Source organism: Astyanax mexicanus, chromosome 12 (genome assembly GCF_023375975.1).
Source record: "Astyanax mexicanus isolate ESR-SI-001 chromosome 12, AstMex3_surface, whole genome shotgun sequence".
Taxonomy (NCBI): Eukaryota; Metazoa; Chordata; class Actinopteri; order Characiformes; family Acestrorhamphidae; genus Astyanax; species Astyanax mexicanus.
Window position 1 is genome coordinate 40,851,034 of NC_064419.1, and position 25,999 is coordinate 40,877,032.

Genomic DNA, 25,999 nt, shown 5'->3' on the forward strand with positions numbered 1-25,999 from the left:
TTGAGGCTGGAAACTCACCCCCATTGTGAACACTGAGATGTTTATACTCAGTAAATTAAGCTGAAATGTTTACAATAAAGTAATAAAAAAAAGTTTCCTCTATCCAATTTGTCACGCAAGAACTTTATAGAAGACAGCATGTAACAAAACTGTACTAAATATCATTTCCTTCTAACTAAATGCAACCCCCCCCCCCCTCCAAAAAAACAAACAAAGCTTCATTGGAACACATTGGAAACTTTAAAATCCCAAAATATAACAAGAATTTCTGTTTTTTGACAGACAGAAAAATACATGTATTTTTAAAAAACAGTAACATACATGTTTTTCCAGTAATTAGCGATATTTTGACAATGCTATATCTGCATAATGTTTTGAAAAATGTTCATTTTACAATTAGATTACTTAAAATGGTCAGTTAAAAGCTGTTAACAAATAGGTAAGAAACTGATTTTTTCTTTCATAAAATCCCAACATATAAAAAAAAAACAGTATATTGTTTTAGTATTATACTGTTTTTAACAGTGTAAAAGTGTAGCAACTATAAAACAGCTTTTAGTGCTTGTGGGGGCATATACATTTCAAGGGTGTAAAATGGCACATGTAACATGTAAAGTCTTTTTACGTTTACTAAAAATCATTATAAAAAGATTTGATATCAAGGCATTTTGGAATGGATGCATTAATCCATATTATTTTGATACACAATGAAAAGAGCTTATGATAAAAAAAGGAAAATGCCATTTTTTTTACCTTATAAACAATATATTGCTTTTTTTATCTCATTTATAATTGAGAACAAGTAAAAGTAATTTGTTTTTAAACGAGTCAGGAAAATACAAATGCATCAAAATGCTAGTTGGGCACATCTGACTACAGAACAAGGGGCCTTATAAGAGGAATAAAACACTTAAAGACCTTGATGTTGTAAAAAACAAGGAGTTGAAACTCAGAACTCTTCCTAAATTGAGCTCATTATCACTCTAGCAGGGTGTGATCAGAGTGAGAATGGAGAGAATAATGGGTCATTTTCTGGGTAACAGTTATACAACAGCTTTATGCCAATATTTTAATAAACCCTGCACAACATGGAGCCTACAAAGTACCCTGTTAAAATGTTATTATTGCATTACTGCAGACTATAATTGTGATTTGCCTACAACTACAACTGCATAGTACTTTCCTCCAGAAATATCATTAATATTCCATGAGCCAATATAGCCAAGCCCATGATTGAGGAAATATACACTGTTGAGCCGCAGGTGTAAGAGCGTGTGAGAGATTGAAGAGGTGTGTGAGAGCGAGTGTGAGGCGGTGGAGGAGAATGAGGGAGAGAATCTTTATCTGTAAAGGATGAGACTGACCTTTCACTCTCAAACGATCCACAACAGAGCGGTGTCGCTCATGCGTAGCGTTCAAACACAGCCCGATCCACTTTTAAACCACTTCCTGTCGAGAGTACACCTTTTACATTCACCGCGTTCATCCACTCTTGACATTTGATGCCGTTGCTGAAAACGCTGTCAGATTTCCCTCCATGTCAACTTTCAATCGCTCAGAATGGTAGATGTTACAGCAGAACGGTGGATTAAATAACAACCTGATGCTTCAGAGAATATTTTGGTGGAATGAAATGAGTAATTAAAGTAAAATTAGAAGTGGTTTATTCTTTTTTTAGAATCATTCATCTTGGTTAACTAGACAAACTGTGTTTGAGTGCATCATAGAGGCTTGTCTAGCAGTCTAGGGTCACACTACCTCCTTCCAACCTGCACTCACTCCTGAAGGCTTACGCTTCCTCCCGGCTGCTGCGCTCCTCCAATGAACGTCGCCTCGCTTTACCAAACAAACATTCACACAAAGCAATCCAGACTGTTCTCATACAGAGTTCCCCAATGGTGGAACAAACTACCTTCCACTACCAGATCAGGAGAATCTCTCGCTATCTTTAAGAGACTCCTGAAGACAGAGCTCTTCAAAGAGCACTTACTCTCCTAACACCTCTAACTAACTACCTTCTACTACCAGATCAGGAGAATCTCTCGCTATCTTTAAGAAACTCCTGAAGACAGAGCTCTTCAAAGAGCACTTACTCTCCTAACACCTCTAACTAACTACCTTCTACTACCAGATCAGGAGAATCTCTCACTATCTTTAATAAACTCCTGAAGTCAGAGCTCTTCAAAGAGCACTTACTCTCCTAACACCTCTAACTAACTACCTTCTACTACCAGATCAGGAGAATCTCTCACTGTCTTTAACAAACTCCTGAAGACAGAGCTCTTCAAACAGCACTTACTCTCCTAACTCTCCTATTCTTAAAAAAAAAAACATTTTGGCATTTGCGAGTGATCATGGGAAATGAGCCTAATTTTTGTGGTTTGATTTATTTTTGTGGTTGGATTTATTTGATCATTTTTTATGTATTATGTTTTAATAATTTATTGTAAGGCACCTTTTGGCTCTGTCTTAGAAAAGTGCTATATAATTAAATATTCCTTATTTACTTACTCATTACTTACTTATAGGGCAATGTTGGAAGCTGTAATTTATTTGTAATTTACGTACAGTATCTGCCTGATATCTGCAGGCCCCTATTTTCAGGTTCTGGGTGTTTGTCAAAACATGTTTTGACAAATTCTTCTTAAAAGGAGAACACTGAGGGTTGTTGAGTGACTTTCACTTAGTATTCCCTCCTTTATTGCTGTTATCTCCCGCCTGCCTTCAAATCCAATTTCAAAAATCCCATCTATTCTTCAGGGCGTTTGAGTCTTTTTAAAGTTTATAGAGCTGTGTCGAAATCTGTGTTGATCTGTCCTGTCTTTCATTTTTGTGATTTTTGAGTTTTGTTTTAAAGCGGGTTGTTTTATTCATTGTTTCATCCAGCTTTCTTTGGTTTATTTCTTTTTTATTAAATTACTTTTTTTCTTTCATTTTGACTATAGAGCAGTTTGGGTTCTGCATTGAAGTGAATGGAGCTTTAGCACTTTTTTTTTTTTAGCAATTGTAGATGGTTTAGACTGATACTAGCAGGGTTGCACAAAAAAGCCAGATGCAATTCATCATTGAGAAAGAAAAAGTGAAAAAAAAAACATCATAATCTGTATTCATAACGCATAACCTATTGCAAACATATCGAACGGATGTCTCAAACACAGCTTAATGCTGTTTGTAGACCACGGCCATTCAGCCTCATGCCCAATCCGTTAGGTACTATCTGTGTGAGAACGGCGCTTCACATATCAGCTCGGAGAAAGATTTATGACCGGCGCTATTCTGGAGTTCTGGAGATTATTTATGATTTTGGTTCATTCTGGATACACAAAACTCCATATGAATTATTTGTGTAGGTGAAGCTCCACAGTCCCTGCGATGCAATTCCCTGCATTGTGTTCCTGCAGCCTCTGTCTAAATCTGATACGGAGCTCGTACACAATGTGACATTCATAATCACAAGCACTGAAATAAATCTTATTGTACATTTCTACCACAGGCAGCCTCTGAAAGTAGATTTCAGCCTGAGCTGAGCGTGTGAGAGATATCCACTATAATACAGATTAATGTGCAGGCCTGGACCTTCTCCTCTGAGAAATCAGAAGTAATCAGAAAGCCTCGGGAGCGGTTCGAGCACAATGAATGAAGATAAGTGAGCTTTGCTAATGACTGGGGTTCTTCTGAAATCATTCCTCTGTAATTTACACTCAGGAACCCCCATTCAGAGTCTGTAATGGCCCCAGACAAAATGTCCATGTGGGACTAGTAAGAGTAAAAGTAGTTCAACTGGGGACCAGGGGCCTCATGTACTAAGCTTTGCGTGGACTTCCTACTAAAATGTTCCGGACGCTCAGTCCTAAAAAATGCCGCACACACAAAAAATCCGGATTTATCAAACCGTGCATAGGCAGAATTCCAAGTACTTTCTCTTAGTACATCACGTAAATCAACTTGAAATCAAGCGCAAGTATAATGTTATAATTATAATAATATTTATTAATATTATATACACGTAGCGTAATAACGAATAATTACCCATGTTTTAAATTGTATTATTCTAAGATGGATAAAAAATGCTTTCATTTAAATGCTTTAAATCAGCTTGTTTTCTTATCCTCTTATGCTCTTAGAAATCTAAAACGGCTTATAAGCCAGTCATCATCATCATGAACCAAAAAACATAATGGTCAGGGAAAATTCGCTCTCAATGAATTCGGCCATTAGCAATATTTTCCAATAATGCCAACGCTGCCATCTCCAACAACTCCAGCGCAAACTTTTATGCATGTTTATATAATCTAGGCTAAGTGGAAACACGTTAAACGATTATTTCAGTAAGCCAATGAAATTGTCTGATTAATTGACTTCATTTTACCCAATAATGCTTAACTACAATTTGTGCATAAAGGATATCTTAATAGTTGTATTTTCAATGCATCGCCTCTAAGTGTCGCTAAATGACAAAAACACAAAACATACGGACAAAAAAAAGGCGTACGCCCGAAACGAAAGTGCCGTGGGGGAACGCACTTACTCACGTTCAAGTCAAATTTAGTACATCTGACCGTGAGCGTGAAATGTGGCGTACGCAATGTTTTTGTGCGTACGCACCTTTAGTACATGAGGCCCCTGATCTTTTGTACAGGTTGCATGTGGAGGATGGCAATATCTTCTGAGTAACTACGGAAACTATTATTATTATATTATTAATTATTAAAAATAATAATAATAATAATAATATTAACAATAATAACAATAATAATACTAATAACAATAATAATAATAATAATAATAATAATAATTATTATTATTATTATTATTATTATTATTATTATTATTATTATTATTATTATTATTATTATTATAGTATCATGGATATCATCAGTGCATAAAGAAATGTATGTATATACAGAGACTGGTCAAGTGGATGATGTGTTACTGCACTGCACTTCTTAACCAGCATTAAGTCACTCTTTACAGTTAAGAAAATGGTAACTTGCTCTTATGGCCTACAACATCTCCTTTAGAGGGGAAAGGGGGGAGCACACACCCATTATGCAAATAAATTTTGGGTACCACTTTAAAATAAGACTACCTTTATAAAGGGTTAATAAATGGTTTACAATTAGTTTATTAATGGTTACTAATTAGGTTGTAAATGCATTAAAAATCATTAATAATCAGTTATGTTGCTGTGGGTTCACTATTTGGCAAACAACAGGTCTATGTACATTTCTACGTGTGTGTTATAACTGATTATTAATGATTTTAAAGGCATTTACAACCTAATTAGTAACCATTACTAAACTAAACCATTTATAAACCCTTTATAAAGGTAGTCTTATTTTAAAGTAGTGGTACCAAATTTTGTCAGGGGCCAATAAGAAAGGCATACTATTTGTGTAACATACTAAAAAATGTTAGTAAACTGGTGAACAATTTCACCATTTCAAGCTTTAAATAATGAATATATTTAAATGTAAATAAAATGTTAGATTGGTAAAATATTTTATATAATTGCTTAAACAATATTGTATTAACACCATGTATCAAACATTTGAAATACTACTTTTTTCTTGTATTTTTTTATGAGAGGGACAAAAGTAATTGGGAGTGTTAATAGGAGAAAATGACGGCTAGCTCCATATTCCACCTTCAACAACTTGAAAATGAAAGAAGCAAGCAGCAGCCTTAGCAGTGTGTGTGTGTGCACATGCAGAAAGAGAGAGATTTTATCCAAGTATCAGTATAAATAAAAAGTAAACCACCTTCTGAACTCAGCAGTAGTAAATATTATTGTTTTTGTCGCTAATTGCTAAAAATGCTAAAAAAAAAAAAATCAGGCTTGTGACATAATTAGTCTAAAGTGTCATTAGCTCGTTAAAGTTATGGATAATCTCTTATAATTCATGGCTTCAGTCTCTCTTCAGATTCTGAAGTTCACTGCATTCCCCCGAATGAAGTGCAAACAGCTGTCATGACTTAATGTTCTGCCAGTAGAGAAAAGCGAATAGAATTTCTTTTTTTTACATACATTTTCCCAAACCTAAACAAAACCTTATGGTATACCGATTTTAGCCCCAAACCACCTAGAAAGCTCTGTTTTTAAGATACATTCAGAGATGTTTTCAGTTCTAATCCCGGCTGGTTTGATCTGACAGACTTTACCCTCAGTCTCTGGACAGCTGTCAGTGGTGTGTATTCTCAGCAAGCGCCGACATCCTCATAAATCTGTAATGGCTGGTTACTGAAATCCGCGGGCAGCTTGTGGGAGTCGGCTGAGGCAGGTGAATGGAATAAACCCTGATCCACATGAACTCTCTGCTGGACGAGCAGCTGCAATCAGCTTCTGAACCGCAGCCCCTGCTGTCCTGAGACCAGCGCACTGCTGGGGGGAAACAAAGAGGGCCATTTTGCAGGTGTTGCTACAAAATTGCCCTTTTGCTGGCTGGCTTGGGATCAGTTACCCAGCCTTATTTAACAAGAGGCTTTTTATATAAAGAGAAAATAAGGCTTGGGTTGGTAAATCTTATTTGCAGTCTTTAATGTTCGTGTTTTGCTGATCTTTCAAAATGTAATGGCATACATACAGGGGTTGGACAATGAAACTGAAACACCTGTGGGAGATTTCATGGCTAAATCGAAGCAGTCTGGTTGCCAATCTTCATTAATTACACATTATTGCACCAGTAAGAGCAGAGTGTGAAGGTTCAATTAGCAGGGTAAGAGCACAGTTTTGCTCAAAATATTGCAATGCACACACCATTATAGGCGACATACCAAAGTTCAAAAGAGGACAAATTGTTGGTGCACGTCTTGCTGCCGCATCTGTGACCAAGACAGCACGTCTTTGTGATGTATCAAGAGCCACGGTATCCAGGGTAATGTCAGCATACCACCAAGAATGACGAACCACATCCAACAGGATTAACTGTGGACGCTGTAAGAGGAAGCTGTCTGAAAGGGATGTTCGGGTGCTAACCCGGATTGTATCCAAAAAACATAAAACCACGGCTGCCCAAATCACGGCAGAATTCAATGTGCACCTCAACTCTCCTGTTTCCACCAGAACTGTCCGTCACCACAATAAATTATTGTGGTCTAAAACCAGGTGTTTCATTTTCATTGTTTAACCCCTGTACCTATATTGCATTGTACATGTACTCAATCAATAATTCATAATTAATTATATAACTGCAGTTATTTGACTAGTAAAGAAGTAAGGTAAACAACATACATATGATCTACAGTAAATATCTGAGAAATAGGACTAAATCTTAGCTCAGTAATGGTATTTTAGTTTGATTATTCTTGTGTTTCTCAGTCTGTGCATGAGTGAAAACAGACCATGGTGTACTATTTAACACACTACACACAAGAGTGAGTTTATTGGCTGGCTACAAAGCAAAAATCCAACTCTAATCTAGTTTCTTGTAAATGTGTTTGATAGGATTACTGACAACCTCTGCATGCTCTACAGTAATTATGCAGGTTATGAACTGTGTATTACATTTATGCACCCAATTACATTTGCATTCAGTTTACACCATGGCTGTCAAAACTGCAGAACCAAGTGCGTATTTAATTCGGTTAAGTGGAGACTTTAATTTAAAAAGTTATCACTTTCCATAAACTGCGTGTGACATGAATTTAATAGATATTCCAACTTAGCAGTAGAACCATTAATCCAATCAAAATCCCAGTTTCAGATGGGATTGGATGGGAAAACAATCAACGATTACAGCAACAGAACCAATCAAAATATTTTTTTTTGGCTAGGGTGGTTCAACAGTCAGTAAAGTTCAGTAGTAGAATCAGTTTAAAATCCTTGTTTCTATAGGTGGTGGGACCATAGACAATGTAAATCATTTGGCAAACTGATCAAAATCCCAGTTTCTATTGGTAGTAGGACAACCGACAGTGTAATTCAGTGGCAGAGTGATCAAAATCCCAGTTTCTATTGGTGCTAAGACAATAGACAATGTAATTAATTGGCAAACTGATCTAAATCCCTGTTACTATTAGTGACGGGACCACAGACAGTGTAATTCAGTGTCAGACTGATCCAAATCAATTTCTATTGGTTGTGGGACAACAGATAGTATAGTTTAGTGGCAGACTAATAAAAAAATCCCAGTTTCTATTGGTGGTAAAACAATAGACAGTGTAATTCAGTGGCAGACTTATATAAAAAAAATCCCATTTTCTATTGGTGTTTGAACAACAGATGATGCAATTCAATGGCAGACTGATCAAAAATCCCAGTTTCTATTGGTGGCGAGACAACAGACTCTCAATCAGATTCCAGTTTTACCTGAGGGTTGGACAACAGGCAGTCAATTGCTGCATTAGAACCAGTATATCCCAGTTTTAGCCAACTGTTGGGGAATACACAATCAAACTTAGCAGCAGAATCAATCAAAATTCCAGTTTCAAGATGAGCAATAGAGGTCATCAAAATCAGCAACAGAAACAATCAAGTCAACGGACAGTCAATTATGGAGCCAATCAAAGATCAATGCACAGGTAGGTTAAAGACTGAAGGACACATTGTCTTGTTTTGTGGATTTTACCCAGTTTCTATTTGTGGTGGGACAACAGACAGTGTAATTCAGTGGCAGACTGATCAAAATCCCAGTTTCTGTTGGTGGCATGACCACAGACAATGCAATTCAATGGCAGACTGCTCAAAATCCCAGTTTCTATTGGTGGTGAGACAGTAGACAGTGTAATTCAATGGCAGACTGATCAAGATCCCAGTTTATATTGGTGGTGAGACAACACACAGTGTGATTCAATGGCAGACTGATCAAAATCCCAGTTTCTGTTGGTAGTGGGCACCAATACAGAGACCAATCAAAGCCGATCAAAGATCATTGCACAGATAGATTTCAGTTTTGTCCAACACAAACTTAATGAATACAGGTGTCTTGTTTTATGGGTTTACTGCCATGGAGGATACAGTACATTCTTCTGTAAAACATGATTAGATCTTTTACAGCTCCCCTCGCAGAGATTCAGCGCATCGTTTTGATAGTGATGTTAGTGATGTGCTTTTGTGTATCTACACTTGAATTGCTTCCTCTGTAATATGGTTTATGTCCTATATCTTCCATGAACACAGAAAATGAGGCAATTTAAATCGATAAATGATGATGGAACTGAAGCAGAGCTCAGCAGTGTGCAGCTTCTGTCTTCAGCTGCATGTGACGAGGTGGTGGAATGGTGGTTTGGAGAGGAGGAGTGTATAGCAGGTGAGAGAAGAGCAGCACAATACACACCCGCAGGGAGCTGCTGATTGCACTGGCTGTTCAGACAGATGGTCTCAGTGCTGAGGCGATGGGGAAATGGAGAGTTTATGCTCTGAGATGAATTGGAGTGCATTGGCTCGATGCAAGTCTCTCATCATCAGTGTTTCTCGCTTTCTTTAAGCAATGCTTGCTTTGAAATCTATGACTTTTCTTATTTCTCCTCATTTCTTCTCTCTCTTTCTCTTCCTCTTCCTCTTTTATCCCCTCTTCCACTCTGTTCTCCAGCACTCAGATCCATTTCACCGTGGCCATTGATTTCACAGCTTCTAACGGTGAGGATTCCTTCCAGTGTTTTCATGCTATTTTCTTATTTACGTCCTCTTCGATTTGCTAATCAATCCAAAGCTTAAAAATGCAGCAAATAAAAGCTTTTCTAGTCCATCAGCTTCTCTAAAGGCATCGTATAATAGCGCTAATCTTAGATCTCTGCAGATTCGGTGCTTTGTTGAATTTGTTTTTGAAAAATAATGCTTTCTATTATCGACTTACTTGCCTCAGAGTTGTGGGAGAGCAGCAAATGCTGATATCTAGTATTTTTCATGCAATATATTATACTGGAAGATAAAACTGCTTAACCCTCTAACAGTCTAGGATGTTTTTTAGTTGTCTGCCTGACATTACACCACTAAATCTTAAGGATTTCTATTCAAGCATTACATTAAAAGATTTATTACATTATTACGTTACATGTTTGATAAGGAACATTTACTGAAGAGCATAATTGTAATAGTTGTAACTGTAATAGAAAATACAAAAAAATATTGAAGTAAATCTGCTAATGTCAAAATGTAATGAATAAAATCATAAAATACCTCTTTCCTGAAATTCATTTTAAAATCAGTATTTTCCTAAATATAATTCAAACAGTTAATGCCCTAAAACCTTTTGTTTCATTATGTTTGTCTAGTTTTTACACCTATTTTCTAACTAATTGGGTTGATTCCTGTTACTGATCTGGAATTATTAAGTGGAGTAGAGAGAAAACAGGCAGCTTCTCCAATAAGTGTCCTGTAGGAGATTTCAAAAGCCTCAAATAAGTGTAAATAACGTATTGTACTGCAGAAAAAAAGGTGTATACAAGACAAGGCATGTTAAGGAGTTAACCTTCAATTTACAGTCAAATTTAGCAACAGAACCAGAAGATCAGAATCCCAGTTTAGCTGGAGTTTTCAACAACAGAAACTACCAAAATTCAAGCTTTAACTAGGGCCGGGCAAAAGAGCATCAATTTAATGCTGTTTGGAAGATCATTCAGGACTATGACAGTGATAAGAGAGTTAGTAAATGATGAGTAAGTAAAAAAAGTTCCTGAAAATCTGCTTGAAAAAAAAATCTATTTTCTGTTTTCAACCTTCATTTAGTTTCAGTCCAAAACGAAAAAGATTTCTGGTGCATTCCTAGATGAGAAATGAGATTATCATTACTAATAAATACAACTTTTTATTTACATAGGGTTAAAAATGCTGTATAATTAATTAAATACATATATTTTAACCCATTAACACGCCTTGTTCCGTATACAGGTTACAGGTGTAGGAGATACAAAAACCTTTTTTTCTGCAGTAAAATAACTTATTTACATTCTGAAAATTTGAGGGTTTTGAAATCTCCTACAGGACACTTGACTTGGAGCAGCCGCTTGTTTTCTCTCTTTACTCCACTTAATAATTTCAGATCAGTAACAGAAATCAACCCTAATCAAATTCTGCAGGTTTGAAAATAGACATAAAAAGTATACAAACATACCGAAACTAAAGGTTTGGAGGAAATGACATTTTGATTTGTATTTAGGAAAATATTTATTTTAAAATGTAGTTACAATTACAATTATAATTTTCAGTAATGTTCCTTATCAAACGTAAATAATTTTTATGTATTGCTTGAATAGAAATCCTCAAGATTTAGTGGTGTCACCTCAAGCAGACAATTGATAAAAGTCCTGGCCTGTTAAGGGGTTAATGCAGTAGCTTTGATTAATATGATTAATCAATATGATTAGCTTTACCTAATCATATTGCTCTTCTGAAGCATATTACATCCATTTTGAAAACATTATAATATTGTGGGAGGTGACTAGTGAAGTGGGAGGTGGGGGTTCAAGGTTTGGTTGGCTTCTGCTTGGAGCTACCAGGCCAGTTATGTGGAGCTAGGATGAAAGGAAAATAGAGAAAATGGATACAGAACTTAGATGAGGTTCAAATGACATTATATTAGAAGGAGGAAGGGCTTTATGCGTTTTTCTGCTCCACAGTTAATAGCCAGCAAATAGCATTAAAGAGCAAACTCTTTATAAATAAAAAGAGTTCAGTACTTTTCTTTGCATTAATCTTAAATCTCTTAAACTGTAAATATAAGTTTCATCACTTTTTCCTTTTTCTTTTGAACTGTTAGGGAACCCGTCTCAGTCGACGTCTCTGCACTATATGAACCCGTATCAGATGAACGCCTACGCCATGGCTCTGAAGGCTGTCGGGGAGATCATTCAGGACTATGACAGTGATAAGATGTTTCCTGCGCTGGGATTCGGAGCCAAACTGCCCCCTGACGGCAGGGTGTCCCACGAGTTCCCTCTGGTAACGATTGCACAGTCTTTACATAATTCTGCATGGGTGTTTTTACAGCCAGTCATTGGAAGCTATTTGATCTCTTTATTTTTTCAATTTGATGAAAACTGAAAATCCTGACTGTTAGAACTGTTCAGCACTTGGGAACAGATCTTGTTTGTACTGTTTTACTGTCTGAACAGAGGCTTTAAAGACGATGCTAATGTTGACTCAGTGTGGGAGAATTTTAAATTGCTTTTATGAAAAATCCACTACAATATTTTTATTTTAGTTCTTTTTGTTTAGGACATGTGTGAAGTGATTTATGGAGGTGAACTAAAAAGGCTTAAAGACACAGACACAGATTTTTTATTAGCCTATCATATCTCTAAATGGCACAATCAAGCTCAGTTCAATTTACTATATATATATATATGCTTCTATTCAGCCAAATCCAAGACAACACAATAACTGTTAAATAGCTGACATTAAAGACCTCTCAGTGGATATATAATATAGATTTGCTGTGTCAAATAATGGGATTAAGCATAATTACCATTGATTAATAATAACACATTACAGTAAATATAATATAAAATTTTATAATATAGTCAGATTTTTATATCTCTATTTTAGAGATCTATAGCTAACTGATTAATTGCGGATAGTGCAGCTGGATTTAGGTGTGTGTTTGGTATTGTGAGGGCGTAAAAAATAGGTCTTGCACAGCTCGAAACGCTCAAAAATTAATTTACTAATTCTCTTTGTAACGTGAAACAAACCAATCCGTGTGCCAGTAGTCACTTTCTTTAAGAGGCAGGTGAGCTCTGACTTTGGCGTGGTTGTATCTTAACAGCACAGTGTTTTGTGCATCTCATTGCGCCTTGTGAGAGTTTACGATAGGGCCCCAGGTCTGAAAAAGCTTTAAAAGAGACTCTGATCTCAACCTTATTAACCACAACCAGAGGTGGAGTGTAACTAATTACATTTACTCACGTTACTGTAATTGAGTAGATTTTATGAGTAATTTGTCATTTTTAAAGTAGTTTTTAAAATAGGTAATTTTACTTTTACTCAAGTTCATTTTGACACAAGTAATTTACTTCGCTACATTGGAAAACTCCCAATTACTGAGTAAAAAATAAAATGCTGGGGAAAAAAAACAATTTGTATAAATAAAAAAAATTTAGTTTTGTTTTCCATGGTAGCGCAGCTGAACTTTTCCCAGCAGTGTTTATTACGATTAGCTGGAGAGATGCTGTGGGATACAGTGTAGCCTGGGGTCTGTGTGCGCACGGCTCGGGGGACCCGGTGTTCTGTCGAGTTATGCTACCCATCGATATGTGCTTCTTTACGGCACTACACATGGGCCGACCAACAGTTTTTTGTATGTTTTCATGTTTAATGATGAACTGTAAAATTATAAAAATATGGTTTATAGTCACCTATATGACCATAACTGTAAAGACAGTAAAGAAAAAAAATGGATTATAGAAACCTATGCCACTTTTTCTTGAAAATGTTTTATGGGGTGGTCTGAACAAATACTGCCTGAAAGGTCCAAATTATTTAATTTAATAATTATTTAATTTATGATTTGTTGTACTTTTCTACATCAAATAAATAAAAGTAACTATGTAACTTTTACTCAAAGTACATTTTAAATTGAGTACTTTTTTACTTTTACTCGAGTAGATTTTTAGATGGGTACTTTTACTTTTACATGAGTAGAATTTTAGCAAAGGTAAAGGTACTTTTTCTTAATTACAGTAAAACCTCCAGTCAGATCCAAAGATTTGTATCTTTTATCTAAAGCAGGATTCATTACAATGAGTACACTGAGTTCACTGGGCTCCCCAAAAAGACCATTAAGCAGCTCCACCAGTTCAGAATGCTTCTGCAAAAGAACAGACCATATTTTCCAGATATGCAAGATTTAACAAGTTATATAATATGAAATATTTCAGTGTATAGACTATCCACACAGACAAAAACATAATACAACTTTTATACAGCAATTTTGTTAGATGGAAAACAGCTTAGCAGTGCAAGGACAGACTCAAACAAACCTCATAACTCATAACTAATACTTTCCATTGTCTAATTTAAAAGCACTTTGACACTGCAGACAAACTAGACTATGGTTCCATTGATCTAGACCAAGGTTTTTGATCCTTTGGTCTGGATCGTTGCTCAGAATATACAGGTACATCTTAAAAAATGTACAGTATCATTAAAAAAAGTTACGTTTATTTCAGTAATTCAGTTCAAAATGTGAAACTCATATATTATATAGATATATAACACACAGAGTGACCTATTCTAAGCATTTATTTCTTTTATTGTTGATTAATATGAATTACAGCCACTGAAAAGCCAAAAAATCAGCATCTCAGAAAATTTTAATATTATATAAGACCACTTGGTACTTTTGCCAGTGTGGGCTGTGTGCCAAGTCCTGCTAGAAAATGAAATCCGCATATCCATAAATCCAGAATCCAGGTGTTTCAAGTGGCAGCTGCTTTAGGATGTCCTGGGTGAAGCATATTTTGCAGAATCCCACAGGGTTCAATTTTAGGGTTTATAGTACAGTACTTTGCTTTTTAGAATAAACCTTATTTAAAACACTGTGGAAGTCTATTAACACCAGTGCAGAACTGCACGGAAATAGTCAAACTTAATCAAACACAACCAAAAAGTGCTGTTGCTTTGTCATGCATCTTGGCATGTTCTCCTCCACCAGTCTTTCACACTGCTTTTGGATAACTTTATGCCACTCCTGGTGCAAAACAAATTAAGCAGTTCAGTTTGGTTTGATGGCTTGTGATCATCCATCTTCCTCTTGATTATATTCCAAAGGTTTTCAATTTGGTAAAATCAAAGAAACTCATCATTTTTAAGTGGTCTCTTATTTTTTTTCCAGAGCTGTATATCTTTCTATATTATATTTTCCTAATGACCTATGTTTTCCTATTTTCCATGTGAAAGCATGCTGATATATCTCAGGTGTGTCAAGTGGCAGCTACTTTAGGATGTCCTTGCGGAATCCCATAGGGGTCAATTTTAGGGCTTATAAAAATATAGTACTGTTACTATTGAAATTGCAGGCTAACATACAGTGCATGGTTTAAATTGTAAACTGATTTAAAAGGCCCTACAGTGGATGAGACCTACAGTAAAGCCAGGTGACTAATGCTAGCCTATATATGCTAAATATGCTATATGTTTAAAAGTATTGGTACACCTGTTCATTTTTGTTTATTTCAAATTAGCCAGTGCACTTTTTACCATGACAAAAAGTTAAGTAAAAAGTAAAGGTTGCCAAAGCAATTGAGATTTTAGCGCTAGATTGGAACTTTTTGGTTATGTTTCAAGTTTGACCTCTTCCTTTCAGTTCTGCTCTGGTGTTTAAAACACTGTGACTTCCACAGTGTTTCAAATTAGTTTTATTCTAAAAAACAAAGTACTGTACATTTCTTTTTAAGAGATAATACAGGAACATTACAGAAGCCCTCCATGATGATGCATTACCCAGTTTGCTATAAAGGTTAATGTATTTAATGTTGAATTGAACCCCACCCTGATACAATATCAGCATATCAACCTGTATCATACTGAAAGACAATTGGTGCACATTATCATCTCCAAAATCACTGTTGGATTTTTCTCTATCTCTACAGATAGAAATGAGGTTCCTTATAGGTTTTTTATATATATATAAAGCCTCCCTTCACTTTTCGATTAAACCTTTCGATTAATAAGTAATTTTTAAAAATATAATAGAAATAGGAATCGGTACCACTTTAAAATAAGACTACCTTTATAATAATTATTATTAATGGCTATTAATTAGGCTGCAAATACTTTAAAACTCAATAATAAACAGTTAATAAATAAATAACAATATGGATAGAAATGACAACGGTGAGTTAAAAAAAAATAATTTCTACTGTCAAACCTCAGATATTTCTAGATACCGATCTTACTTTGTGTTTTCCATCAATCCGCATTAAACTTGTCATATTAATTTCATTCAATATTTGTAAGTATGTTTAACCCTTTACTATAAATTAAATGACTAAGCAAACCACGGATCACTGTTGCCTTTTTTTAATTGATGTGTTGAAACTGCTTATTAACGGTTTAAAGGCATTTACAACCTAATCAATAATACCTAATAATCTAGTTTATAAACCGTTTATAAACCATTTATAAGGGTAGTCTAAGTGGTACCTAGAAATCTGTCATTGAGACACTTTTAATATGAAGCTGAATATAGGTCAGGTCTTGGAGATCTTCCACCCTGATGAGTTCTGCTTTAACACACCTGAGTCTACATAGAGTGTTCACATGTCCCTGAAGGCCGTAATTACCTGGATCAGGTGTGTCAGATTAGGGGGGCATAAACTCTCCAGGACCAAGAAAGAACCAGGAGTATATAGATTTTCTAGCCTAGAAAAACTTTATAAATATAAGTATTTATCTTTTTAACTTTTTGGATTGGTAGTCTTTATATACATTATCCTCAGAGATTCCATACAGAGTTTTCTTTATCTTTTAATGTGTAAATAAGAGTCTCTGAAGCTCCATTAGCCTGCTTATTATTCTCGCTCCAATATTCATGATATGTGTGAAGTGAAAGCTCAGCTCATCAGAACCTGAACGCTCTCAATTAGTCCTCCCTCCATCCCTGTCTCTCTCCCCCAGCTCTCCTCTCGTTTCTCCCAGCTTCTCTCCTTCCTGTCCTCCGCTAATATTGTGGAGCATCAGCATAAATCCACTAATGAGGTCCACAATGTGTCAGCTCATTTACATATTATACAAAGTGATGGAGGGCTTCAGCTTATTTAACACTGCTTACTTTTTTGAAGCATGGAGTAAAAAAAAACGAGTGAAGACAGTATAAAGTATAGGTTTACCATGTTTCTATATTGTCACTATCCAAAAAAAAAAGTATCTCTATTTTTGTCAGCTTTCTTGATGAATAGACCAATAGAAACTATCCAAAATTCCCTAAATTAAACTCTTTTACATTGACTTACATTGGAATCTACTTTAAAGTTCCTGTTTTGGAGATACTTGTTTCTCATTGGACAGCAACAACATGTTCATGTCATAGTGATTTGATTATTCTGTTGCTGATTTGTGTTTAAAGGAAAAAATTTGATTTATAGTAGTCTCATTGTAGTTTATTGTATTGTACTGCAAGTGTAGTCATATATTTACCTCAGCATTGCTTTCCTAGTCATATGTTTAACTTTTTAGCTACCTTGGCAGTGCAATCTCTGATTTTGCTATTTATAGGTTTATGTTTGAATAAAATGAACATTTTTGTTTTATTCTATAAACTATGGGCAACATTTCTTCTAAATTTCTAATACAAGTATTGTCATTTAGAGCATTTATTTGGAGAAAATGAGAAATGACTGAAATAACAAAAAAAGATGCAAAGAAAACAAGTTGATATTCATAAAGTTTGAAGAGATCAGAAATCAATATTTGGTGGAATAACCCTGTTTTTTAATCACAGTTTTCATGCATCTTGCACATGTTCTCCTCCACCCGTCTTACACACTGCTTTTGAATAACTTTATGCCTTTACTCCTGGTGCAAAATATATTTAAGCAGTTCAGTTTGGTTTGATGGCCTGTGATCCTCACTCTTCCTCTTGACTATGTTTTAGAGTTTTTTTTTAATTTGGTAAAATCAAAGAAACTTGTCATTTTTAAGTGGTCTCTTTTTTTTCCAGAGCTGTATATGTTTATGTATTTTACAGTTTCCTAATTTTCCTCAGTAGTGCTACTTAAGTCACATGTCCGTTGGTAAACAAAGAAATGCTAAATCTACTTTAGCTTAGCTAATGTTACTATCCTAGCCCTGTACAGCTCATATATTTCATGTGGAACTGAGCAAACTAATGCTATGATGCTAAAATGATGCTGAATCTTTTATTTCTAATAATTTCGGCAATTGTGAGCCTAATTTATACTAATGTTTAGTATAAATCATTTGGATTTTTAGTGCTTTTTGCTATTTTCTACCAAATATTATTTGGCGCAAAATATTCTATGCTTTACGCATAATTCGTATTTATTACTGACATGTAACACAAGCTTTTTTCAAGCCTAATGAGTTATACCTAGAGAGTTTCTGTCATTCTGATTTGATTACTGATGCAGTGTTCATACCAGTTCTTACCAGTCAATTACCAGAAAAACTCTGGGCTAAATCGTTTTATGTAATTAGCTGAGGCAGGAGCTTCTTCATTAGGAGTTGGGATTAGCAGTGCTGTTCAAATTAACAATATGTTAATATAAATAAACCAAACAAACCTGATGACAGAAATAGCCTTCAGGCATATTGTTGTTGTTGTTAATGTAATTGTCGCTCCTGTAGTGTAAACCTCTCATCGGCAGCCTGGCTATGGTTTTATTGCAGCTTGAATCTGGGAAATCACACATTATACACAGATTGCATACAAATATCAAATTGCCAGTCAGATCCTTAAGAGATGATATTATTGGCCCTTGTCTGGTAAAGCTAATTCACCTCCAGCAGTGCTTTAATTAGTCTTTACCTAATGTTTACTGTGTTGATGGTTCTCTTTTGGATTTGGTTTTAGAATGGCAACGTGGATAACCCGTACTGCAACGGCATGGAGGGCATTCTAGATGCGTACCACCAGAGCCTTAAGACGGTTCAGCTTTATGGACCTACAAACTTCGCCCCCGTCGTCAATCACGTGGCCAGGTGAGTTAAAAGACATCTATACAACGTTAACAATACGTTTATTACAGTTTATGACTGATAATCATTTTATTTCACTGTTTTCTGTTTCATTAGAGATCCTCTACTAGGTCTACGAGACACCATGCAAAATATACAGTTATAATATTTTTTTTCAAGTAACCGATACTATACCACTATTCAAACAACCCCAGGACTATGCTAGTAGTGTGAGTGTCAGCTACAGACTGATAGCTCTCCAGCCCAGAGGGTTGTTGAACCCAATTGCAGAACAGTTGATCTCAAAGCCGGTAAACCCAAAAAGAAAGGAAATAAATGAATAAATAAAAACACCAATCCTCACGCAGGATCGAGCCCGTGTCAGGGTTGCTGTCCAATGAATTACTGCTGCTCCGGCTAGTGAATTTGGACATGTCCGGGAAAAACGAGTGGAAACTAAAGTCACGCTGAGCGCGACAGAGAGACATGGGGGGAGAAATGTAAACAAAAGCTCACCAGAGAAGCATTTAATTTTTTTTTCATTACCGTTCATTATAATACAAACAACCTATAATGGCCAGATGTTGTTCATGCTTGCGGCCCACATCTGGACTGCCGCCCCCTGCTCTAGGCTTACAGGAGTAGTTGGGGACAGGCAGGGTCAATAACAATATGGTATCAAATATAAACAACATACCAGAGCGTAGTCAGGCAAAAACATAGGGTCATACACGGTAAATCCAACAGAGAATGGTTAAAGACAGAAGAGTAGTAAAAAATACAAAAATCGAGCAGCAACAGAAATAAACAATTGAGAGGGCAAGGCAAAAAAAATAAGTCAGTAACTGAAGGCAATAAACATAGGAAATGTCTTGTAGAAGGAAGGGAAAAGAGCAAACTGAGGGGTATTTATATTGGATATGCCAAGTGAAAACAATCAGTAACTGGGGAGAGGGAACACCCTAGCAATTGCAGTAAACACATATTTTCTTCTTTCTGGGACTAAGCTTTTAAAATTGGTATTTAAATGTAAATATAAGAATCAGTGTTAGATAAATTGAAAGTAAAATGAAATTAAATAATATGAGAAAAAATATTTGCATCAATCAGAACAATAATCAGTGAATATTCAGGGTTGAAACATTGATTTGCAAATCAGTGTTAAAACAGGGAGGCTACCAAAATGCTAAAAATGTGCAAGAAAAGAATTGTAAAGCACTGCTCTTTGAGACCACTCTCTTGAAGTGTGCATGAGTTACTTAAATTAGTTAGATTTGTGGATCAGAAACAAACAAATAACTACATGTTGTAACAGGATACAGCTAAATATTTTAAAATTACTTGATATGATATTTATGTATGATATGATGATAAAATTATGTACATCAGTTTCTGCTGCAATTTAGTATTGCTGCTAACCAAACATATAAACAATAACAGGAGTAATAACAGGACAATAATTAATAGATGTATTTGCACACAGAGCACAGAGGCAGGGGAAACGGAGGCGTCAGTGATGGCTGACACTCGTTATGGGCTGTCAGCTAATGAAGAATAAATGCCTTGTCCAGCAAACTGAAGAGAAGTGCACTGACCCTCTCCTCTAGCTGTTAATTAGCCCAGCCGTGCCGTCGTGATGCGCCAGACCTTGACAAGACGCAGGAGATTTGACCCCATGGGACCTGAGTGAGCCCACTGTCCATTTCCTGAAGGTCTTTATACTTTCTAATGATAGCTGCTGCATTTCTCCTGGAGTTGCACTCTTCCCTGTGTTAGCTTCAGCCTCCAGGAACCAGTGACAAGCATGATGACTTAAGCTATTAACCAAATGAGCCACATGCAGTCACCGCAGCAGCTTCCACACGTCAGAGAGCTTCCATCTGCAGTCTGAGCTCACGTCATCTCACTTCATTTACATCACAAAGAGAGGATTCAGGTGATGATTAAAGTCCAGAGATCAATAGACATCTAAAGGAAAAATGTGTGCATTGCATTCGAGTAAAAAAAAAAACTGTGATTGATGTGGTTTGTTTTTTTATAGTCATTTTTGTTTGATCCAAATGTTGAAATGATGGTTTGATGGAAAATCAAATGTAACGAATGTAAAATTCAAGTGTGCCAAGTCCTGCTGGAAAATGAAATCTGCATCTCCATAAAAGCTGTCAGCAGACAAACAACGAGCAACTTGAATACCTAGGCTAAAAATGTGTAACTTTGGGTACAAAAAGGGGTAAATGTGTTTGTTTTTCTGTGTTATCGTGTTCAACAGCTACGCAGCAGCAGTGCAGGACGGCTCTCAGTACTTCGTGCTCCTCATCATCACAGACGGAGTGATATCGGACATGGCTCAGACCAAAGAGGCCATCGTCAACGTGAGTACCAGTTCAGCTCTGGGTTACCGTTATTGTTTCTCTAGGTCAACGTCCACACAGCAGGTAAAAGTGGCCCAAATTCGTTTAAGAATTTGGAAAATTTATTTTAGGCTGTTTGAACATCTGTCTGAACAGTTGAACAGTTTACGCTGTGTAATAATAATATTGACACACATTCAGAAAACATCTTCATGTTTCACGTGAAGTTTCGGTTTCAACCTTTACAGAATTATAAGAGAAATGAGGGAGTTCCAGTGTCTGACAGATGGTCTTATGAACAAGAATTCATTTGAGCTTTCTGTAAAACTGACACGTTATTTAGCCACGCCCACTTCTTTGATTTGTGTTCTTTATTTAAAGGTTAAAAATTTGGTTATTTCATTGGAAACACTGAACTCTTGTAACAAAACCCCTTTAATAATATTGAAACAGAAAGATCCATCCTAATTTACCTTAATTGCTTTATGTAATCAGATTTGGATTTTACAAAGTAGGTAAACGTATCCCAAAATCAAAAAAATGTCACACTATCTTTTTAATGTGACTAATATCTGATATACATGGGTTAGACAATGGATCTGAAACACCTGTCATTTTAGTGTGGGAGGTTTCATGGCTAAATTCGACCAGCCTGGTGGCGTGAAGGTTCAATTAGCAGGGTAAGAGCACAGTTTTGCTCAAAATATTTCAATGCACACAACATTATGGGTGACAAACCAGAGTTCAAAAGAGGACAAATTGTCGGTGCACGTCTTGCTGCCGCATCTGTGACCAAGACAGCAAGTCTTTGTGATGCATCAAGAGCCACGGTATCCAGGGTAATGTCAACATACCACCAAGAAGGACCAACCACATCCAACAGGATTAACTGTGGACGCTGAAAGAGGAAGCTGTCTGAAAGGGATGTTCAGAGTGTAAGATAGCAAAAAACATTGTGAATCACTTTACGCATGATTTACGATAGAGCCTATGATGTAAATGATCGGATTTGGGCCACATTTACCTGTTTTTTTGTTTTTCATGTCTTTTCCTGTCTCTCTCTCTCGCTCTCTCTCTCATGTACCACAAACACACTGTGTTTTCTTCTGCTTCTACTTTGGTCTCCCTGTTCCTCTGCAGATACTGTAGGTGTCGCTTTGTCTGGCTTTGTTGCATCATATTGTAACAACATTCCTTTAGGCATGAGCTTCTCTAAGCCGAGTGAAGTCTGTCTCCCAGTCCCAGTTTCAGCGGCTCGTCCGGAAGCGAGAGGAACGTCGCCTCGGCATCAGTTACCCAGCAGACTGGATTTAAAGGGAATTTGCGACTGTTAGTCAAACCATTAGAACAGCCACACCTTCCTTTTAAGATCTTGTCTGCTGCTCTGTCTCTTCACTTCGGGAGGATCTCTGTGAGAAACGTCTGTAATGGGAATTAGCTTTCTGGCTGCATCTTCAGTATCTAAAGCTCTGGAAAAAAATTAAAAGACCACTCCAGTTTCTGAATCAGTTTCTCTGATTTTGCTATTTATAGGTTTATGTTTGAATAAAATGAACATTGTTGTTTTATTCTATAAACTACGGACAACATGCGTTTTCATGCGTCTTGGCTTGTTCTCCTCCACCAGTCTTACACACTGCTTTTGGATAACTTTATTTAGTTAGTTAGTTCAGCTTGGTTTGATGGCTTGTGATCTCCATCTTGGTCCTCTTGATTATATTCCAGAGGTTTTCAGTTTGATATCAAAGAATCAGGGAAAAACATCATCATTAAGTGGTCTCTTATTTTTTTCTAAAGCTGCACATGCAGTAGGAAAAGTTGTAATTGTTGAATTGTATTAAGCTTGTTTAAGCCTTAGAAGTCATAATGATTTAAGAGTGGGAATAATAACCTAATATAATATCAACCTGAGTAAATATTAAAAGAAAAAAAAAACACATTTTAAATAATGATTGCATTAATTAAGTGAAAAAACAAAATAAAAACAGCAACAAAAAAAAAAAGACTAACGGTAATAACAACAAAAATAATAATAATAATAATAATAATAATAATAATAATAATAATAAATTAAAAATAATAATAATAAAAAAATAATAATTAAAATAAAATAAATTAATTATTTAAGGGGAAATGGGGGGGGGGGGGTTAGGGAGGAAGAACTAGGTAGGTTAATAATATAGTTTTCTAAGAGTTACATACATGCATCATATTAGTAATATTTTCTAAATCAATATTTCTAAAAGTCAAGTCAAGTAGTTCTATTGTCAATACTGCATAAGTACAGGACATACAGAGAATTGAAATTACGTTACTCTCCTTCCCAATTTTACAGCAAGTACAGATAATAGATATAATAAAGGAGAATGGGAGACACTATGAGTACAATACAGCAGGGACACAATAGACATACATGAGACAGAAACAAGGTGCAGTGGTGTGGGGGAGAAATAGATATATAAATATAAGTAAAAAAAAAGAAATAGATATATAATATAAAAGAGTGGGAGACACTATATGTACAATACAACAAGACACAATAAACATGCGTAAGACGGAAGACAATAGTGCAATATTGATGGTGATTGAGATGGGATGACAGTATAAATAGTATATAACAGTAGTGCAAATATAAAAAGATCATTAAAATTTGTATTGTTTAACATACATTACTAGAACAATATTTTATTCCAGGTGAAAAAAGGAGTGTAACACAGACGACAGACTGATCTGTATTCAGGTGAGGGCCTCTGTCTGATGAACAGGTTCATGCACTTTTCAAAATTTTGGAAATAAATATAAATAAGTCCCCACGGAAGAGAGATCACGCGCTGAGCGCTGAGAGCTGAATTCTCCCCCGTCTCTGCCGCCTCTCTTTTCATGTTGAATAGATTAAATCCAGCACTTTTACCATATGAAGCTCTCTCTGTGTGTCTCCAGCCAGCTGCTGTTTAAATTATGCAGTAGGATTTCCTGACCTGACAGGCCCAGGTGACAGTCGGTGACTGCACTCTAATTCATTTGTGCCAGTAGCAATACCCAAACACTGCCGTCTCCCTCCCTCTCTCCCTCCCTCTCTTCCTCCCTCGCCGCTGCCTCGCTCTACTTTCCCCACCCACAACGCGCATCAGAGAGCCCGCACCAGCCGCTGATTTATCACCCTGCACTTAAAAACACACAAACTTCTGTACTGAATTTATAAGAGTGGAACCATTAATACAGATTAAGCCGTGTGGGTCAGGAACATTAAACATTTACTGGATTCAGACGCATTACCCTGCATCTGTGTGAATAATGTTTGCTATTATTATGTATAAGGTGTTTAACAGCACATGTATTAATCTGAAACAGTCACAGTAAGAACTTCACAGATCACGTGAAGAAATTTCCAGATCTGGATCCACCTGGAAACCTTTTTTAGTGTTATCACAATCAAAAGAGCTGCAATAACATTGAGAATAACCGCAAAGTAAAACATTACAGACTGTGCTCACATGACATAACTGGGCTGGAGGCAGAATGAGGTAGAGCAAGTTAGTAAGGTAGACTTAGGTAGAGTAAGGTAGAACATGGTAGTGTAAGGTAGAGTGAGGTAGAGTATAGTAGTGTAAGGTGGAGTGAGGTAAAGTGAGGTAGTGTAAGGTAGAATGAGGTAGAGTATAGTAGTGCAAGGGAGTGCAAGGTAGAGTGAAGTAGAGTATAGTAGTGTGAGGTAGAGCAAAGTAGTGTAAGGTAGAGTGAGGTAAAGTGAGGTAGTGTAAGGTAGAATGAGGTAAAGTATAGTAGAGCAAGGTAGAGTAAAGTAGTGCAAGGGAGTGCAAGGTAGAATGAGGTAGAGCAAATTAGTGCAAGGTAAAGTGAGGTAGAGCAAAGTAGTGCAAGGTACAGTGAGGCAGAGTAAGGTAGAGTGAGGTAGTGCAAGGGAGTGCAAGGTAGAGTGAAGTAGAGTATAGTAGTGTGAGGTAGAGCAAAGTAGTGTAAGGTACAGTGAGGTAAAGTGAGGTAGTGTAAGGTAGAATGAGGTAAAGTATAGTAGAGCAAGGTAGAGTAAAGTAGTGCAAGGGAGTGCAATGTAGAATGAGGTAGAGCAAATTAGTGCAAGGTAAAGTGAGGTAGAGCAAAGTAGTGCAAGGTACAGTGAGGTAGAGTAAGGTAGAGTGAGGTAGTGCAAGGGAGTGCAAGGTAGAGTGAAGTAGAGTATAGTAGTGTGAGGTAGAGCAAAGTAGTGTAAGGTAGAGTGAGGTAGAGCAAAGTAGTGTAAGGTACAGTGAGGTAGTGTAAGGTAGAATGAGGTAGAGTATAGTAGTGCAAGGTAGAGTGAGGTAGAGCAAATTAGTGCAAGGTAGAGTGAGGTAGTGTAAGGTAGAATGAGGTAGAGTATAGTAGTGCAAGGTAGAGTGAGGTAGAGTGAGGTAGTGTAAGGTAGAATGAGGTAGAGTATAGTAGTGCAAGGTAGAGTGAGGTAGTGCAAGGGAATGCAAGGTAGACTGAGGTAAAGCAAGTTAGTGAGGTAGACTGAGGCAGAGCAAGGTACAGTAAGGTAGAGCAAGGTAGAGTGAGGCAGAGCAGGGCAGAATGAGGTAGAGTGAGGTAAAGTGATGTAGAGCAAGATAGGTAGAGACAGTGTGAGGTAGTGTCACACGGAGTGAGGTAGAAAAAAGTTAGAGTGAGGTAGAGTCAGGTAGCGCAAGGTAGGGTAATACAGAGTGAGGTAGAGTAGTGTAGGGGGAGGTATCCTGAGGTAACGTGAGCAAAATTAAATAGTTTTTTTTTTGTTGTTGTTGCACTTTTCAATGTTGTAGACAGTTGTGACCTTTTGTTTTTCATGTTATTTATTTATTTATTTATTTATTTATTGATTGATTGATTTCTTTTATTAATCATCCTTGTGAATCAAAATACAGGAACATATGTTCACTGTTTATATTTTACTATTGAATTCACCACAGGCTGTATCTGCTAACTTTAATGTAAAGCTGACTCTTATGCATTATATTTTTTGTTCTTACTTTTGTATTGTGCTGAACTGTGTTGTCAAAAATGTGCAAACAAGTGAAGAAAACAAGATTGATCT

General features: G+C 36.4%; 1 protein-coding gene across 2 annotated transcripts in view; it reads left to right on the forward strand.

Annotated features, from left to right (window-relative positions):
- cpne5a (copine Va) overlaps positions 1–25,999 on the forward strand; it is a 178,691-nt gene that overhangs the window by 139,969 nt on the left and 12,723 nt on the right. For both annotated transcript variants that reach the window (XM_049485537.1, XM_049485538.1), the window contains 4 exons: positions 9,531–9,577; positions 11,697–11,878; positions 18,471–18,598; positions 20,844–20,946. In XM_049485537.1, the coding sequence (XP_049341494.1) occupies positions 9,531–9,577; positions 11,697–11,878; positions 18,471–18,598; positions 20,844–20,946 (460 nt within the window). The remainder of the gene's footprint in view (positions 1–9,530; positions 9,578–11,696; positions 11,879–18,470; positions 18,599–20,843; positions 20,947–25,999) is intronic.